Source organism: Vitis vinifera, chromosome 1 (genome assembly GCF_030704535.1).
Source record: "Vitis vinifera cultivar Pinot Noir 40024 chromosome 1, ASM3070453v1".
In the NCBI taxonomy this organism is placed as follows: domain Eukaryota; kingdom Viridiplantae; phylum Streptophyta; class Magnoliopsida; order Vitales; family Vitaceae; genus Vitis; species Vitis vinifera.
The window spans coordinates 5821902-5840740 of NC_081805.1; the positions used below are offsets into that span (position 1 = coordinate 5821902).

General features: G+C 41.4%; 1 protein-coding gene across 1 annotated transcript in view; it reads right to left on the minus strand.

Annotated features, from left to right (window-relative positions):
* The window catches only part of LOC100254201 (THO complex subunit 2), a 62751-nt gene that overhangs the window by 14440 nt on the left and 29472 nt on the right, over positions 1–18839 (minus strand). The window contains exons 19-21 of the mRNA XM_010651016.3: positions 11183–11310; positions 294–390; positions 70–198 (exon numbers count right to left, since the gene is read on the minus strand). Coding sequence (XP_010649318.1) covers positions 70–198; positions 294–390; positions 11183–11310 — 354 coding nt within the window. The remainder of the gene's footprint in view (positions 1–69; positions 199–293; positions 391–11182; positions 11311–18839) is intronic.

The following is an 18839-nucleotide window of genomic DNA, read 5'->3' on the forward strand; positions in this document are numbered from 1 at the left end:
ATGTATAAACTAATTTAATCTCCTTGAAAATCTGTTCAGCAACAATTAATAATCTAAGTTTGCAAGCACCTTGTTGTTTCTGGTTATCCCAAAAGAAGTAGCCTGATACCGGAGGGTCTCACTCCCTGCCATAGCATCCAACTGTTCCTCAGTCAGGTTCTCCGTGTACTGAACATTTGCCATCTGTTGGATCAGTTCCTGTACCAATCATGAGATTCCAAAAAATAACTGCAAAGTTTAGGGCTTAATGAGGTCTGATAATTGGAATAATCCAAATGTACAACAAGAAATACCTGCAAGAGTAATAGCTCAATTCCTTTTCCCTTTTTCAACTGATTCACAAGATACTGGAAAAGGCCCCTCAATTCCATTGATGGGTATTTTTTACACCTACAAACAACATAACGGCTTCATTAAATTTCAGGAAAGCAATAATTACAGGTGGTATATTTTTTATGAAGTATATATTTCACATTTAATATCCTGAAAAGAAAATGTTTATTGCTCAAGAGAACAAGTTTCTGGAGGAAAGTGTTTGCATGAAAATGCGGAATTGAGAAAGAGGTGGTTTTCAAAGGAGGGAAGAGGCAAATATATTGTGAACTAGGTAAGAGGAATAAGAAGAGGTTTGGGAGACATTACTAAGTCAGTTGCCTCAGCAGTGGGGCCTGATAGTACTGTTATCTTAACATTATGTTTGGAGTGAGGACTCGGCTATTTTTTTGATATGTAAAATATCGGTTTTAAAACAGCACCTACAAGAGGGGCATAAAAGTATACACGATGTGCACAAAGATGCCAAAAAGGCCAAAAAACAAGGTGAGGGGAGCGCAAAAAATTGCAACCACGCCTTACTTAGAGCCTAACTACTCCAAAAAATCTAACATGGACAAGGAGCAATCTCCTACAAACACCCTAACCCATTCCAAGAAAAAAAGCACACGAATGACTGTTTAATAGCTTGGTTCTCTCCCTCAATATTCTTGAATTTTCCTACTTCTCTCCCTCCATAATGTTCAGCATAAGCATAACCAAGCCTTTTTTCTCTTCTTTCCAACGAAAGACCCATGCCAACTCAAAAGGGGCACCTCTCACCAAGAATGCATCGCTCACTGCACACCCATAAAGGGCATAAGATCAGCTGCCACAAAATAGTTACTTTCAGGCAATGAAGGAGGATGCGATCGGTTGTTTGTTCTTCTTTGCACATATAACATCTATTTGGAATCATCAAACCTTCTTTTCTGATCTAGTCCAAAGTAAGGATCCTGCCTTGCATTACTTCCCATGCAAAAAAACTAATCCCTGATGGTCCCCAAGAATTCCGAACGGTGCCAAAAGGAAACACTTCCTCCACCCTTCCATTTGAAAAAGAGGACTTAATTGTAAAATTGTCACTCTTCATGTTCAGCCAAACCAAATTATCTTCCATGTCCCTCCCAATTGTCTGCTCATGCAGCAACCCAAAGAACGCTTCCACCCCCCTCTAACTTCCAATCATGAAACCATCCTATGAACCTAAGGTTCCAGCTGCCCCCCTCCCACACCTCAGCTATGCAGGCATCTTTAAGGGAGGTTATTTAGAAGAGTTCCAAAAATAATTCCCTCAAGGAAAAGTCATCACACCACTTATCCTTCCAATATTTCACCCTATTCCCACTACCCACCCTAAAAATCCATTCTACCCTTAAAAATTTCCCGCCTCCTCCCAATTGTCTTCCACACTCCCACCCCATAACCTTCCTTGATTCCTCTATGACTCAGCTATAGCAGTTGCTTTTCCAGAATGTTCTGATCTGTATATCAGCAAAAACCCTATATTCTTGACTATAATTGAAGGAAAACAAGATGCACTAGAATACCTAAATTTTCAGTCTACAATGGAATTTGAAATTGGAGTTTGTAGGAAATTTGATTGATTTGCTTCATGGGGGAGTATCATAAGGGAGTTGAGAAACCAAAGGAACTTCCTTTGGGGTGGGGGGGCCTTAGAGAGGAAGTCTCATTTAGAAAAGTGGGTAGTGGTTTGTTCCAACAGAAGAAAGGGTGGCTTGGGTGTTAGATGTCTTTCTCCTCTCAATAGGGCCCTTTTGTGCAAATGGAGTTGGCGTTTTGCAGTTGAAAAGGGGGCTTTTGGAAGCAAGTTATTAGTAGGAAGTTTGGGGCAAAAGAAGAGGGGTCGAGTACACGAATAGTTAGGAAGGGGTATGGTGTGGGTTTGTGGAAGGAAATTAGGGAGGAATGATTTTTAATGAGTAATAAAATTGGGTTCTTAGTGGGTAACGGGAGACTCTAAAGAGTGAGATTCTGGAAGGATAAGTGGTGTAGTGATGTTGTTTTGTGTGATTCTTTCCCTTTTTTGTATGTCTCGGCAGACTCTAAAGAGGTGCGGGTGGGGGAGGTGTGGGATTCTTTGGGTGAGGAGGGAGGATGGAATCCTCGTTTCTCAAGGCCTTTCAATGATTGGGAGGTGGATTTGGTGGAGCGGTTCCTTTCGACAATTCAAGGGAAGAGGGTATTTATGGACTCAAAGGATAGGATGCTTTGGAAAGAGACTAAGAATGGGAAGTTTTTTGTTAAGTCCCTTTATGGTGCTTTGGAGACAAGGAATTCAGTCCCATTTCCGTGGAGAATCATTTGGAGCCCTTGTGTGCCTTCCAAAGCGGGCTTTTTTGCTTGGGAAGCTTTGTGGGGTAAGGTCTTAACCTTAGATCAACTAAAGAGGAGGGGTGGACTCTAGCCAATAGATGTTTCCTTTGCCTTGTTGAAGAAGAGCCTATAGATCACATCCTAATTCATTGCTCTAAGTCTAAGGTATTATGGGAGTTATTTTTGCACTCTTCGATGTGACGTGGGTGTCAAAGGACAGCTGTCCACACTAGGACAGCTTTGCTGGTCAAAGGACAGCTGTCAAAGGACAGCTTTGCTGTCCACTCTTCCTTCCTTATTTTAGCCCACACTTGCTGTCCACACTTCTTTCCTTAATTTAGCCCACCCTTCTTTCCTTATTTTAGCCCACAATTGTTTCCTTATTTCTTCATTTATTATTTTGTACAGTTAGCATATATTTTTTGACAGATTATAGTTTACATGTATAGGGCTAGAATCATGCTGGAATTTATTTGCTTTTATTTTCTTTCCATGTAAAGCATCCTTGTAAAGTCTATATATAATATACAAAACTCAAGGCCAAGTATTCGGTCATTCACACAATATTTTGACATGGTATCAGAGCAAGGTTGCTAATTTTTCTTCCCTCAAATTCTTTTCTGTCTTTTCTATTTCGGAGGTGCCTCTCGTGTCTTTCGGTCAAGTCTGTGTTGATCCGTGCTGCACTCAGTATTTTTGTGGCTGTCGTGGGTCAGTTTTCTTCTGGGATTTTTTTTTGGTCCATCCTTTTGTCTCGGGTTCTATTTATTTTCTATGGATTCCGCACCTCTGTGTGTTAAGTTTACGGGCACAAATTATTCTACCTGGGCATTTCAGTTTGAACTTTTTCTCAAGGGAAAAGACCTTTGGGGTCATATTGATGGCACGGATGTTGAAAAACCATCCACTTTTGACAAATCTCAGGATGTTGGGACTTCTCCTTCATGGGCTGTGCTTGATGCACGCATCATGTCTTGGCTTCTTGGTTCAGTGGAGCCTCATATTGTCACCCACTTGCGGCCCCATCGCTCCGCTCAATCTATGTGGGCTTATTTGAGGAAAGTTTATCATCAGGATAACGATGCTCGTCGCTTTCAATTAGAACATGCGATTGCCATGTTTCAACATGGTAGTCTTTCCATCCAGGACTACTACTCGGCATTTCTGACTCTTTGGCATGAATATGCTGATTTGGTTACAGCGGATGTTCCTATTGCCGCTCTCTCAACTATTCAGACTATTCACGCGACTACCCGGCGTGATCAGTTTCTTATGAAACTACGTCCGGAATATGAATCTGTCCGCTCCTCTTTACTGAATAGATCTCCTGTTCCCTCTCTTGATATTTGTTTTGGTGAGTTACTTCGCGAAGAGCAACGCCTTAGTACTCAAGCTATTTTGGAGCAATCTCATGGCAGTTCCGGGACGACAACTGTAGCTTATGCTGCCCAAGGATGCGGACCACCTATGCATTCTAAAAACTTGCAGTGTTTTTGCTGCAAGGAATATGGGCATATTGCTGCCACTTGCCCTAAGAAGTTTTGTTCTTATTGCAAGAAGAAAGGTCACATTATCAAAGAATGTCGTATTCGCCCCCAGAATCGTCAGGCCCAAGCATTTCAGACTTCGGTTATTGTCCCTCCTGTAGCAACACACGACTCTCCTTCAGCTCCGTGCTCTGTTCCTGCACCTCCTGCACCAGATTACTGCACCCCAGAAATGGTGCAACGGATGTTAATTTCAGCATTATCAGCAATGGGGTTTCAAGGTAACAATTCTACTAAACTCTGGTACGTGGACTCGGGGGCCTCTAATCACATGACTAATAATCCCACCGCTTTGTGTCATGTTCGGCCCTACGCTGGTCACTCTTCCATTCAGACTGCCAATGGCAGTTCTTTGCCCATAGCTGCTATCGGCGATCCCTCTTCTAAGTTCACTGATGTGTTTCTTGCCCCTCAGCTTTCCACGAATCTTATTTCTGTTGGCCAATTAGTTGATAACAATTGTGCTGTTAATTTTTCTGGTAATGGTTGTGTTGTGCAGGACCAGGTAACGGGGAAGCCGATCGCGAAGGGACCTAAAGTGGGGCACTTGTTTCCACTATTTTTACCTGTTCCAGATTTTACCCCACGTTCTTCTATTAAGTCTTTTGCTTGTAATAATGTTTCAGATCTTAGTATGGTGTGGCATCGTCGTTTAGGCCATCCCAATACTCAGATCTTATCTCATGTATTGAACTCTGATTTACCTGGTAATAAGGATCGTTATTCTTTATCTCTTGAGTGTGATTCTTACAAACTTGGTAAAAGTAAAACTCTTCCCTTCCCTTTGCATGCAAGTAGAGCATCTCACTGCTTTGATCTTATCCATAGTGATGTTTGGGGACCTTCCCCAGTTAGTTCACATGAGAAATTTAAATATTATGTGACTTTCATTGATGATCATAGCAGATTTACTTGGGTCTACTTTCTTCGCTCTAAATCTGAGGTCTTTCGTACTTTCACTGAGTTTTTAGCGTATGTTGACAATCAATTTTCTACTTCTATTAAGACATTACGCACAGATTCCGGTGGTGAGTATTTGTCTACTGAGTTTCAAGCATTCTTGGCTTCTAAGGGTATTATTCATCAACGTTCATGTCCCTCTACTCCTCAACAAAATGGAGTTGCCGAACGCAAAAATCGTCATCTTTTAGATGTGGTACGTACTCTCTTGTTAGAATCTTCTGTTCCATCCATGTTTTGGGTAGAGGCTCTAAAAACTGCTACTCACTTGATTAATCGTTTACCTTCTCAAGTCCTCCATATGGAGTCTCCCTATTTCCGCTTATTTGCTAAGCAACCTAGTTATGATCACCTTCGTATTTTTTGTTGTGTATGCTTTATTCATTTACCTCATCATGAGCGACATAAATTATCTGCTCAATCTGTTCGATGTGCTTTCTTGGGATATAATATGTGTCAAAAGGGATTTGTTTGCTATGATCCTACATTACATCGTACACGTATTTCTAGGAATGTTATTTTCTTTGAAAATCAACATTTCTTTCCTGTATCCTCTTCTACTGTGTCATCCTCTTCTACTGTGGTCCTTCCCTCCTTTGAGCAACAGTTCTCAGATCTTCATCCAGTCAGTTCTCGCTTTCAACCAGGTATTGTGTATACGAGACGCTCCCGCCCACAGTCTCTTTCGGTGGCTCACCCGATATCTGATCCTACCACGCTCCAGATGCAGTCAGTTGCAGCACCTTCAGTACGTCGCTCTTCTCGAGTGTCTGTACCTCGGAATAGGTATGGATTTCCCTCTTCCAGTTCTGGAAATTCTATTTCAGCCCTTACTGCTACATTGTCCAAATTTGATATTCCCACATGCTACTCACATGCTGCTAAGCATGATTGTTGGCGACAAGCTATGCAGGAAGAAATTGCCGCTCTAGAGGCCAATCACACTTGGGACATTGAGCCCTGTCCTCCCACTATTGTTCCTCTGGGTTGCAAATGGGTTTACTCAGTCAAGGTCCGATCTGATGGAAGTTTGGATCGTTACAAAGCTCGGCTTGTTGCACTTGGGAATAATGAGGAATATGGTGTCAATTATGAAGAGACCTTTGCTCCTGTGGCCAAAATGACTACTGTTCGTACGATTCTAGCTCTTGCTGCTTCCAGTGATTGGCCACTACATCAGATGGATGTAAAAAATGCTTTTCTTCATGGGGATCTTAAAGAGTGTATTTATATGAAGCTACCCCCGGGATTGTTTCCCTCTCCGACTTCACATGTGTGTAAGCTTCGTCGCTCTCTTTATGGTCTCAAACAGGCTCCGAGGGCCTGGTTTGATAAATTCCGCACCACTTTATTACAATTTTCATTCAGGCAGAGCAAGTATGACACTTCCTTGTTTCTTCGGAAATCAGACATGGGTATTGTTGTTCTTTTGGTTTATGTTGATGATATTGTGATCACTGGTTCCGATTCTGCTTTACTTGGTCAGCTCAAAACTCATCTCTCCGAGTCCTTTCATATGAAAGATCTTGGGTCTCTCACATATTTTCTTGGTCTTGAGGTGCATCATAGTCCCTCTGGTATTTCCCTCAATCAACATAAGTATGCGAGTGACTTAGTGGCTACAGCTGGTCTACAAGGGACTACTTCTGTTGATACTCCCATGGAATTAAATGTCAAGCTTCGCAAAGAGGAGGGCGACTTACTTGCTGATCCCAGTTTATACAGGAAGTTGGTGGGTAGCCTTGTTTATCTCACCATTACTAGACCGGACATTTCTTTTGCTGTACAGCAAGTCAGCCAGTTCCTTCAAACTCCTCGTCATCTTCATTTGGCTGCTGTTCGTAGGATCATACGCTATGTTCAAGGCACTTCTACTCGTGGCTTGTTCTTCCCTGCAGGCAATTCTACTCGCCTTGCTGCTTATAGTGATGCTGATTGGGCTGGTTGTGCGGATACCCGTCGCTCCATCACTGGTTGGTGTGTGTTCTTAGGAGATGCATTGATATCTTGGAAAAGTAAGAAGCAAGACAGAGTCTCTAAGTCATCTACGGAATCTGAGTACCGGGCGATGTCTCTTGCTTGTTCTGAAATCATTTGGCTTCGAGGTTTGCTTGCGGAGTTAGATTTTTCTGAGACCGATCCTACACCTCTACATGCCGATAATACAAGCGTTATTCAGATCACGGCCAATCCTGTCTATCATGAGCGCACAAAGCATATTGAAGTGGACTGTCACTCTATCCGTAAAGCCTTTGAAGCTCGTGTTATCACTCTTCCACATATTTCCACCGACTTACAAATTGCTGATATCTTCACCAAGGCTCTCCCTCGTCATCGACATTGCTTGCTAAGTAGCAAATTGATGCTTGTTGATCAACCTGCATCAATTTGAGGGGGGCTGTCAAAGGACAGCTGTCCACACTAGGACAGCTTTGCTGGTCAAAGGACAGCTGTCAAAGGACAGCTTTGCTATCCACATTAGGACAGCTTTGCTGTCCACTCTTCCTTCCTTATTTTAGCCCACACTTGCTGTCCACACTTCTTTCCTTAATTTAGCCCACCCTTCTTTCCTTATTTTAGCCCACAATTGTTTCCTTATTTCTTCATTTATTATTTTGTACAGTTAGCATATATTTTTTGACAGACTATAGTTTACATGTATAGGGCTAGAATCATGCTGGAATTTATTTGCTTTTATTTTCTTTCCATGTAAAGCATCCTTGTAAAGTCTATATATAATATACAAAACTCAAGGCCAAGTATTCGGTCATTCACACAATATTTTGACAGTGGGTCCTTCCTTTGTCAGATAGAGGGATCCTCCTTGGTTGACATGGTTCCTTTGTGGGCAAGAAGCGTCAAAAGGTGTGGAAGACAACCCCCTTATGTCTCTTTTGGACAGTTTGGAAAGGAAGAAACAGGATTGCATTCAAAAATGAGGAGTTTGCAATTCAAAGGATGAAAAATTCTTTTGTTTATAGTTATTGGTCTTGGACTAAGATGTTTATAGACGAAGGACCTATATCTTTAATCGACTTTTTTGATTGGTTGAGTACTAGATAAGGGTGGATGAGTTTTTTTGTATCCCCTTTTCTTTTTGGGTTATGCCTTGAGGTGTCTCTTGTATACTCCTTATATGCTTTGGTGTGACTTTTGGGCGCCCTTTATTCTTTATATATAATATACTTTTGCGTTTTTATTTATCAAAAAAAAAAAAAGAGAGAGTTGAGAAACCCATCCTTTGGAACTGATAATACAAGAAGGGTCTTTTTTTCACTTCTTTGATTGAGGGTGGAACAGGTATCCTATGGAAATTTAGTGTGCCTCTACTCGTACAATGATGTCTCTAGTTGGACAATGATGCCAAATAAAATTCTTACAATTGATAAATTGGTGAAGAGGAGTTGGTCCTTAAAAAATTGCATAAAACGTGTAAAGATGAAAACAATAATCAGATTAAAAAATAAAAATGCAAAGATAGAACTGAAGTACCAAATAGAGACATTATAAGAGAAAAGTAAATATCATCACATAGCATAAAAATTTATCAGCATAACTACCAATGAATGTTATCATCGCAAAGCCTAATGATGAAGCTCAGGTTAATCCTTTGATTAATCCCAATTTTGCTCATAAAAACAGCTGTAAAGTGAAGAAGAGTGTTGTGGACCCGGGCTCCAAATAGACCATATGTTGACTCATGAAATTTATAAATCTAAATAAAGTCTGAAAAAGTCACTAAAAAACCTAAATGTATCAAATAGAAACAAATAAAACATTCATTTCAGAAAATTTAAGAAATAATAAAAAAGTAGAAAATATTTTTGATAGGACTTAACACCTAAAGTCCTAATTTGAGACAGGGTCATTTATATTTGGTTAAGCTTCAAGGTGTACAATTCAGACATGAGACAGGCCTTAACACCTAAAGTGACTAAAAGCCCAAGTTTGTCACAGGACAATTTCATTAATTCCATCATGTAACTCTCAACCTTTCCAGCATCACCATAACCCTCAAGGTGTAAACCTTAATAGTCATCTGAAAACAATGCAACAAAGGCATCAAGAAAGAAATATCAGGGAAAAAGTAAACAAGACCTGGACAAACTCCATAATAATCCTTAAAATTATAAAAATATCATAATGACATGTTAAATGAAATGTGACATGGACATGCTACTTCAAGACAAGCTAAGCATTAACTTCAACAATCTCTTTATGTTTACAAAGAGTAAGTTTTATTACTTATGTCAAAAAGCAATTGGACCAAATAGTGCATGAGGTGTGATGGTCATTGTGAAATGAAGTAAAGCAAAACTATTTGAGTTTCAACCAAAAACAAAAACAAGAGTTAATGTACACTGAGTAGTCCTGATACCCTTGGGAACTTTGGCAGATCAACGTCAAGAAAACAATGCAGCTCTCTATCTTCTGAGTGTTGGCTCCACAGAAATTTTGATTCAAAAAGTCATCATTCTCACTTTCTATACCACACAAAATAAGGCAAACGAAGAAGCATCCTACAGCACCTCCTTTCACCAAAAGGCAGGCTGACAACAGCCATGAATGGATTGCACAATCATGAATAAGGCAGGATATATGAAACAACCAACATCAGCTTAAAGAAGCTAGAATCAAACTAAGAACAGCACCATCCACCTCTTCTGATTTAATAGTGCACATCTCATCACAGTACAATCACTTCTCTTCAGCTTGATGGATGCTAAAAGTTTTACCAACAAGAGTCGATCACACCAAAATATTTTTCCTGGAATCTTCCAGGATGAGCAATTACTAACAGAGAGGAGCACCAAGAAGAAAGAAAAGAGTACCAACAAAAATCCTCTACTACTTGGGAACAACCACCTTCCATTGCCATCCACCCACCAAAACCTAAGCTCTGCATGGAAAAAGTAAATCTTCAATTCCTAGTCATTTAGTTTCCAGCAGAAAATGAGCATCCAGTCATGTAGTCCACAGTCCAACTGCAATATTTTTGCCAAAGGCAGTCTTACTCCAAAGCATAAGTTGTCAGAAAATTTCACTGTACCTCTGTTTCCCACTACCAATTTCACACCCATTATAAAATCATAAATACACGCATGCCTCTCCACAACCACCTTCAGTACAAACAGGTCACTAGATAAAGTCCAACTTGTTCCCTCCATGGTTTTGACAGATGTGCACACCATACTCATAAGCTATCCATCTCTGTACTGCCACCTACCATTTAGAGTCATGTAAATGGCCCCAGAAAACCTTCCATTTTTCATATAGAAATGATCTTCCACTAAACAAGTGATATCATTTAAACATTCTAAAGGTGCTTTTTCACCATCAGTAAAAGAATAATTCTGATGAAAATCACTTCCCCCTCCTTTCTCTGATAGACATTGCCTTTTCTAACAATCTCCTATCAAAATTGTCAATGGATAACATATAGATATCTAACTGCAGCCTGGCCCAAATGGCAAGCGAAGAGAAGACACTGAGCGTAATCTGTCCTTCCCAACCAGGAAATCTCCAAAATCTGCAATCTCCATAACATCTCAGTTCCAGTCATCCTGCTTATGGTGAGGCTAATCTGCAACCTGGAAACTGGAATAAAGCACCTAAGAAACATACTTCTAGTTCTACAGACCATGGATAAAATGTGCATAGTAACTCCAAGACACATCAGTACTTTGAATATACATGAAAGATTACTTATGTAAATATTATGAGACAAACAAAGGGGAAAAATGAGGAACATTGTAATAGATGCCTCAAAGGAATTAGTGCAAATATAAACCTACACAGAAGGACAATAAAGCTTAGGAGCCCATGATTGAGAACTCATAATATGCGTATAAAATTTTAAACAAGTTTTCTAAGTAGTACAAGAATGAAAACAACAAACAAGGAAATAGCACATACGCATATAGACAAATGCAGGATAACGAATAATTTCCAATATTAACATGTTGAGGTGGATATGACAAATAATATGCAACAACACAAGGTCTTGCAAAAAAACAGATACATACAAGTGACCCCAGAATGAAGCCAAAGATTGAAGCCAGTCCGACAAATTAAGTCCGTCATCCTTTAGTTTGTCACGACCACCTTGTGCCAGGCGCTCAATCACGACATATTCCAGAACATCATACTCAAGCTGTAGGAACACATACATTTAGTGCAAAACAACATAAAGATAAATAAAAAATGAATAAAAATAACAAAAAGAACAGGCATGAGCTGGAACCAGTCATCCCAAATAAAATTAAACATCACAATTACAAAGCTTGTGCATGGACAACTTCAAAGAATGTCATACAGCATGCGCATATTTGCAATTGATCAAAATTTTAAAAAATAATTGCATAACCACAACCGCAGAACAAAAAACTAAAACATGATCTATACTTTAGAAGCTCCTACATGAAATCTAGTGAGATAAAACCTTTTTTTTTTTTGGAGGAAAGTCTCAAGATGATCCCAGCTCCAATGAAATAATGCAACCAGGCAGTTATATCAGCACTAAAATGAGCCCAACTGTATGTTGATAAGTATCAACTTGAAAATTCACCAGTTGAGAAAATTTTGTGTTTTTCAACAGTAGAACCACATGTCCCATTTGTACAGCTAGCATTAAACTCCATTGAAGTTTTTGAAAATGTTTTATCTTACTGTTTCACAAGGATCCCATCTTGTAACTTCTTCAGTAAACATTCATACAATTGATCTCCTAAACTACAAGATGATTCTGAATTTAAGGCCTGAAATGGTAGAAAATTAAGATGAATATTGTGCACATAAGCAGTAAATTAAAGATGAATCTCTGTATATGGGCAGTAAACTGAGATGAATTTGTCTATATGAGCCTAACCAAATCAGACATGGAAAGGCATTGTTAACTACTGAATTCTTGAAGTGTAGACAGATGGGAGAGAGTGAGCGAGAGCGTGACGGCGAGGAGGGTGAAGATAATGCGGTGCGGTAGTTCGAAGAAGAAGAAAGGGGAGCAGCTTCGTAGTGGAGTCCAAGGTGTTCAAGCTCGCTTTAGAAGAGAGAAAAGGAAAACCCCAAGTCTTCATCATGGAGAGAAAGAGAGGGGTCTCGTCTTGGGTCTGGCTGGGTCCGGAGAGCTTAGAGATCTTCTTGGAGGGTCTAAATCATTGCATTAAGGACAAGAAAGAAAGAAAATGGGAGGTCTTATTCCCTGTTGCGAGGTGCGAATAAAGCGGGGTGCTTCCTCCAATTAGGGGTTGTCGATTCGGAGAGGAAGTGGTACAGTATTTTCATTCTGAAAGGCAGAGGAGAAAAAGGGGGATGGGTTTCTATGGCGGAAAAATTACAACTAATGGGAGGACCTATAGGCAGAAAAGAAAACAAGCAGGAAGAAAGGGATTTGGGGAAACCTACATTGGAGAGATCGTACGCGGAAGTGGTGAAGAGACCGAGAGGTAGTGATAGAAACTCAATCAGAGTGGAGGTACGAAGGGAGGAAACCCACAGAAACCTACGGAAATTGGAACATTGTATTGTTGGGAGTTGGAACCCTAGGTCAGTTAGAGGAGAGGATTTGGAGAACCTGGGGAGATTATTGGCAAATTCTTAGGGGTTGAAAGGAAAACTAGGGTTGGCAAGATTGGAGAAGAATAGGGTTTTGTTGGAGTTTGAATTTTTGGATGAAGCCAAACGCGTTCTCTCTTCAGGGAAGTGTTCGATGGGAGGGCTCCATTTGGGACTAGAGCACTGAAGTCCTAGGACCCGCTGTCGGGAAGAGGAGGAGATAAGAAATGCAGCCTGGGTTAAAATTGTTGGGCTCCCAATTTCGTTGTGGGACCCGACCATTTTGAGAAGAGTGGGGGAAGAATGCGGTGGTTTCATTGCAATCGACCCTCAGACGGAGAAGTTGGAGGAGGAGCTTCAATGGGCTCGGATCTTAGTAAAGAAGAACGGAGAATTCTTGCCGAGTGTGCTGGAGATTGGAGTTGAGGAGGACGTTTACTCCCTTGCTCTTTGGTGGGAGCTCAGACCGTCTTTGAGGAAAGCCATGGTGGACAATCGTGAAACGACCGGACGAAAAAGTGGTGAGGTTCGAGGTGATGACTCCTCACGCGCTAGTTCGCGCGTGAAGGAAGAGTTGGGAAAAGCACGGCTCGAGGCGCTGTTGCTGCCAGTTGATGGGATGGGTGCACAAGAGAGTGGGTTGGGCCGAGAGGTGACCGCAAACTGTGCCCAAGGATCGGCAACCCGAGCCTCCTTTGAGGCGTTAGTGTTTGGGCCTCCATCGTCAGGCCCAATCATGGGCTCAAAAGAATTGAAGAGGGCTGGTGGGCTTTTCGTGCAATGTCCTTCAAAGGGCCTAAAGCTAAAAGGAGTTGTGGCTCACACTGCTGGGCCAAAGGCTGGGCCGTCGACCAAGTGGGGTGGGCTGTAGATGTGGACTGTCCAACGCATGTTGGGCTAGCTGATCTGGATGAGGTCAGCCCAGTTAAGTCCACGTCCCAGGCCCTAGACAGAGGCCCTCAGGAGAAGGCCTGTCTTCTGGACTGCAAAATAACCAGAAGAGAGTACTTCTCAGAGGTAGAGCCTCTCGTTTCCTGGGAGACAGAGAATCTGAGGAAGCAACAATTGAAAGTTACTCACTCAGTGACAGACAGGGCTCTTGTCGAGGAAGCCTTGAGGTATGGGTCCGTTCTAAATACGAGGGGAAAAAGGGTCTATGGGTCTTCTCATCTTACTTCTTTTTCTTTTGATCAGGCTCCAGAGGGGGAGTATTACGATCATTCTGGGGCTTTAGGGGAGGAAATTCGGATTGAGAATCAAATGCGATTGACAGCTGAAGATGGGCCTGAAGAAGATGGCAATGGCTGCTGGGATTTGGTAGAATTTAATGGCGTCAGTAACAAGGTTAGGGGTGCGGAGTGGGAGTTAGCTATGTCCGAGCCTCAAGATTTTAGAAACGAGAAGGAGAATAGATGGGAGGAAAGTAGCCTGGCAAAGTTCAGCCACTTTTTAGGTTTTTCGACAAAGGGTTTGGAAAAGGAAATTCTGGGTTTCTTGATCAAAATTAGAAAGAGACGGGAGAGGATTCATAGCAAAGAGCTGGTGGAGAAGTCAAAATTCGAAAGGGAGTTAAAGAGGTTGGAGTGCTCAATCAATTATGAAGGGGGGAATAAGCAGAAAAGCCCCTTACTGGGCAAAGGGAGTCAGATTGCAGTAGCCCAATGAAGCTAAAGTTGTTAAGTTGGAATGTGAGGGGAGCAAATGATAGCTCCAAAAGGAAAATTATCAAGACTTTCATAAGGAACCAAAAGGTTGATTTACTATGTATTCAGGAGACAAAAATTCAACCAATGTTGGAGGGTGTGGTCAGAAGCTTAGGCTCGGGGAGATTCTTAGATTGGAGGGCATTGGAAGCGGATGGGGCTGTGGAAGGTATCTTGATTTGTTGGGACAAAAGGTCTTTGGAAATTTTGGATTAGGAGGAGGGCCAATTCGCCTTATCTTGCAGATTCAGGAATGTGGAAGATGGGGTTGTCTAGGTGTTTACGGGAGTCTATGGGTCGTTCACCAAAGAGGAAAGGGAATGCTTGTGGGAAGAGATTTGGGCGATTAGAGGAATTTGGGAAGAGCCCTTGTGACTTTAATATCACCCTCTTCCAAAGAGAAAGGAGCAAACAAGGGAGAACAAATTCAGCAATGAGGAGATTTGCTCAAATTATCGATGATTTAGGGCTGTTGGATCTTCCACTGCAAGGGGGAGTGTTTACTTGGAATGGGGGGCTCCACAATCAGTCCTGGGCTAGACTGGACAGGTTTCTTGTGTCTCCTAGCTGGTTAGATCAATTCAGTGGTGTTCTCCAAAGCAAACTGCCTCGGCCCATCTCTGATCACTTCCCTGTCCTTCTAGAGGGTGGAGGGCTAAGAAGAGGACCCTCTCCCTTTAGGTTCGAAAACATGTGGCTTAAGGTTGAAGGCTTTAAAGATCTTATTCAAAGTTGGTGGAGGGGGATTGAGGTTAGAGGCAGTGCTAGCTTTAGATTGGCTGCAAAAATGAAGGGGATTAAACAGAAATTAAAAGTTTGGAATAGAGAGGTGTGGGAGGTTGGAGTGCAATAAAAATTCAGCTCTGCAGCAAATGGAATTCTGGGACTGGGTGGAAAGTGAGAGAGGTCTGATAGTGGAGGAAACAGAATTAAAAAAGGAAGCAAAGGAAAGCTATAAGAAGTGGGTGTTTTTGGAAGAGACCCACTAGACACAACTCTCAAGGGAGATCTAGCTAAGGGAAGGGGATAGAAATATGGGCTTTTTCCATCGTATGGCAAATGCCCATCGTAGAAATAACTCCCTGGATAGAATTAAGATTAATGAGGAGTGGCTTTCAGAGGAGTAGGAAGTGAGGGAAGGGGTTGCTAATGCCTACCAGCAGATGCTTTCTGAAGATTCGGGTTGGAAGATGGATATAGGGAGGCTACAGTTAAATTTTTTTTTTTTTTTTTTTTGATAGGAAACGACAAAGGAATATATTGATAAAAAGAAGGTACAATTAGAAGGATGAGGAATCCTCCCAACAAAGAGAAACAAGACTACAAGTAATCAAATATAAGAAAGTACAAAAAGAGAAAAGTAGACACTCTAGTTACACACCGCTAACCAATCAAGTTGTAATATCTTAAGAGGAATCCCCTTAAAAACCTTAGAACAAAAAGCCCAAAAAGAAGTAAGAAAACAAATAGAATCCCAAAGATACTCAGAATTCCTTACTTTATCCTCAAAAATCCTTGCATTTCTTTCCCGCCACACCACCCACATTAACGCGATGCACGCGTTTTGCCATAAAACAATCCCTCTCTTGGAAGATCCAAAACCATTAAAATTACTAGATAACATGTCAGAGATGCTCCTTGGGGAAACCCAATCCATTTTTACTGATTGAAATAATCTATGCCACAACCCCATCGTCAAAGAGCAATGAAGGAAAAGGTGATCTACTGTTTCTCCATGTTTCATACACAACTTACATATGTCAGGACTAAGTGCTTTGTAGGGTCTTCTCAATTGTAGCAAGTAATTAGCATTAACCTTCTTGTGAGCCACCAACCAGACAAAGGACTTGACTTTGAAAGGGACTTGAGCATTCCAGACAAACTTGGTAGGGAAAACTGGAGGCGACTCAGAATATTGGGATAAGGCCAGAAAGAAAGATTTGACTGTGAAAAGACCTGAAGGAGATAAGGACCAGGATCTCTTATCTGGAACCGAAGGTGATATGTGTAGACGATCAAAAGACCGCATAAGGCCCTCTAAATCTTCTATCTCAGAATCAGAAAGATTTCGAAGAAAATTGAAATTCCAAGAGAAGGGGCGGGTATATCCAAGAATTGATGAAATAGGAGCATTTTTATCCGTGACTACGCTAAGTAATCTTGGATATTGGACTCCCAAAGGTTGTTCCCCCCACCACAAGTCATCCCAGAACCGAATTCTATCCCCATTACCTACCACAAACCGAGTAAACTTGGAAAACTCTTGGAAGACTAGTGCAATGGCCTTCCAAGGACAACGATGAGACCATCTAACTATGTTGTTGGCATCCCAGCCATTGGAGTGTGATCCATAAATGCTTAAAATAACCTGATGCCACAAAGTTGAACCCTCCCTAGGATATCTCCACAACCACTTCCCTAAAAGAGCGACATTCCTTATAGATATCTTTCCAAAACCCAATCCCCCTCTCGATTTCGGCTTACACACTACGTCCCAATTAACCAAATGGTCTCTTTTGCCTTCCCCTACGCCTGACCATAAAAAATCTCTTTGCATTCTCTCAATTTTTGCTGCCACAAAGGCAGAAATCTTAAACAAGGAGAGAAAGTAACATGGCATATGGGTGAGACAAGATTGAATGAGGGTTATTCTGCCTCCAAAAGATAAATATCTCTTCTGCCACCCATCTAATCTCCTTGATATCCTCTCAATCACAGGATCCCAAAAGCCACACGCCTTAGGATTCCCTCCCAAAGGAAGACCCAAGTAAAGTATAGGCCACCCAGAAGCCTTGCAGTCTAGCATCTCGGCCAACCTAGAAAGGTGATTCTGCTCAAGATTAATACCATAGATATTGCTTTTGTCAAGATTAACTTTCAAACCGAAAATATGCCCAAACACTAGCAGGACATTCTTAAGGGTCATCATATCCTCCTCCCGAGATCTGGAAAAGAAAATGGTATCATTTGCAAATTGTAAATGGGAAACCCTTGTTCTGTTCCTACCCACCCTGAAACCCTCCAAGACGTTTCTCTCCTCAGCTTTCAATAACATCCTACTCAATACATCTGCCACTATAGTGAACAAGAACGGTGATAAAGGGTCTCCTTGTCTTAAACCTCTAGATGCCTTAACCCACCCTTTCGCATTACCATTCACCAGGACTGCAAAAGAAACCGAGGACAAGCAACCTCTCATCCATTTCCTCCATCTAAGACCAAACCCTTTCATCTCCAACACATGATCCAAAAAATCCTAACTCACATGATCATAGGCCTTTTCAAAGTCAATTTTGAATACAACTCCTTCCTCCCCTGATCTTCTTTTCTCATCCACTATCTCATTGGCTATGAGAACTGCATCCAAAATTTGTCTCCCTTGAACGAAGGCTCCTTGAGTAGAATGGATGGTCTCGTGAAGTACCCCTCTTATGCGCCCTGCTAACACTTTGGCTATTATCTTGTAAAGACTAGTGATCAAGCTAATAGGTCTAAAGTCTGAGATTCTCCTTGACATGCTTTTTTTGGGTAACAGAACTATAAAGGAAGCATTGGTGCTTTGATTAATAATTCCGCTCCTATGAAATTCTGCAAACACTTTCACTAGATCCTCCTTTATCACTTCCCAACAATCTTGAAACACTACAATGGTAAAGCCATCCGGGCCCGGAGCCTTATCCCTGTCCATCTGAAAAATAGCCTTAAAAATCTCTTCTTTAGTAAAGGGGGATTCCAACCTAAACGCACTCTCACCGGATATAGGGGACCAATCTAAGCCTTCCACTCTCCAAGGCTCTCCAAAAGGACTCGCGTAGAGCTTTTCAAAATACCTTAAAATCTCCTCTTTTATGCTCTCTGAATTATTCATCATTAGGCCATTTTCATTCTCCAACTCCTTAATGAATTTCCTATTTCGCCTGCCATTGGCCATCTTATGAAAAAAATTTGAGTTACAATCCCCTTCTTTTACCCATTTCACCCTAGCTTTTTGTCTCCAATGTATTTCTTCCCTCAAAATCAACTCCTCTAGCTCCTCTTTTCTTAAAGCTCTTTGGACTAAAAGTTCATGGGATAGGCCCCCTTCTTGCTCCAAGGAATCAAAGTTAACTAAATCAGATAAGATATCTTTTTTCCTTTTACTTAGCTCTCCAAAAGAAGCCTTATTCCACTCTTTCAATTTGGCTTTAATGAACTGTAATTTCCTCATGAACTTGTGCCCTTCCCACCCATTTCCTTGAAACTCCCTCCACCATCTTCCAAAACTCTCCTTAAAACTAGGATGTTGCAACCACATATTCTCAAACCTGAACGGCGTTGGACCCCACTTGAACGGATTAGTTTCCAAGACAATCGGTCAATGATCCGATGTCCATCTTGGCAGTACTCCTTGAATACTTTGACAAAATACTTGTTCCCACTCATTTGA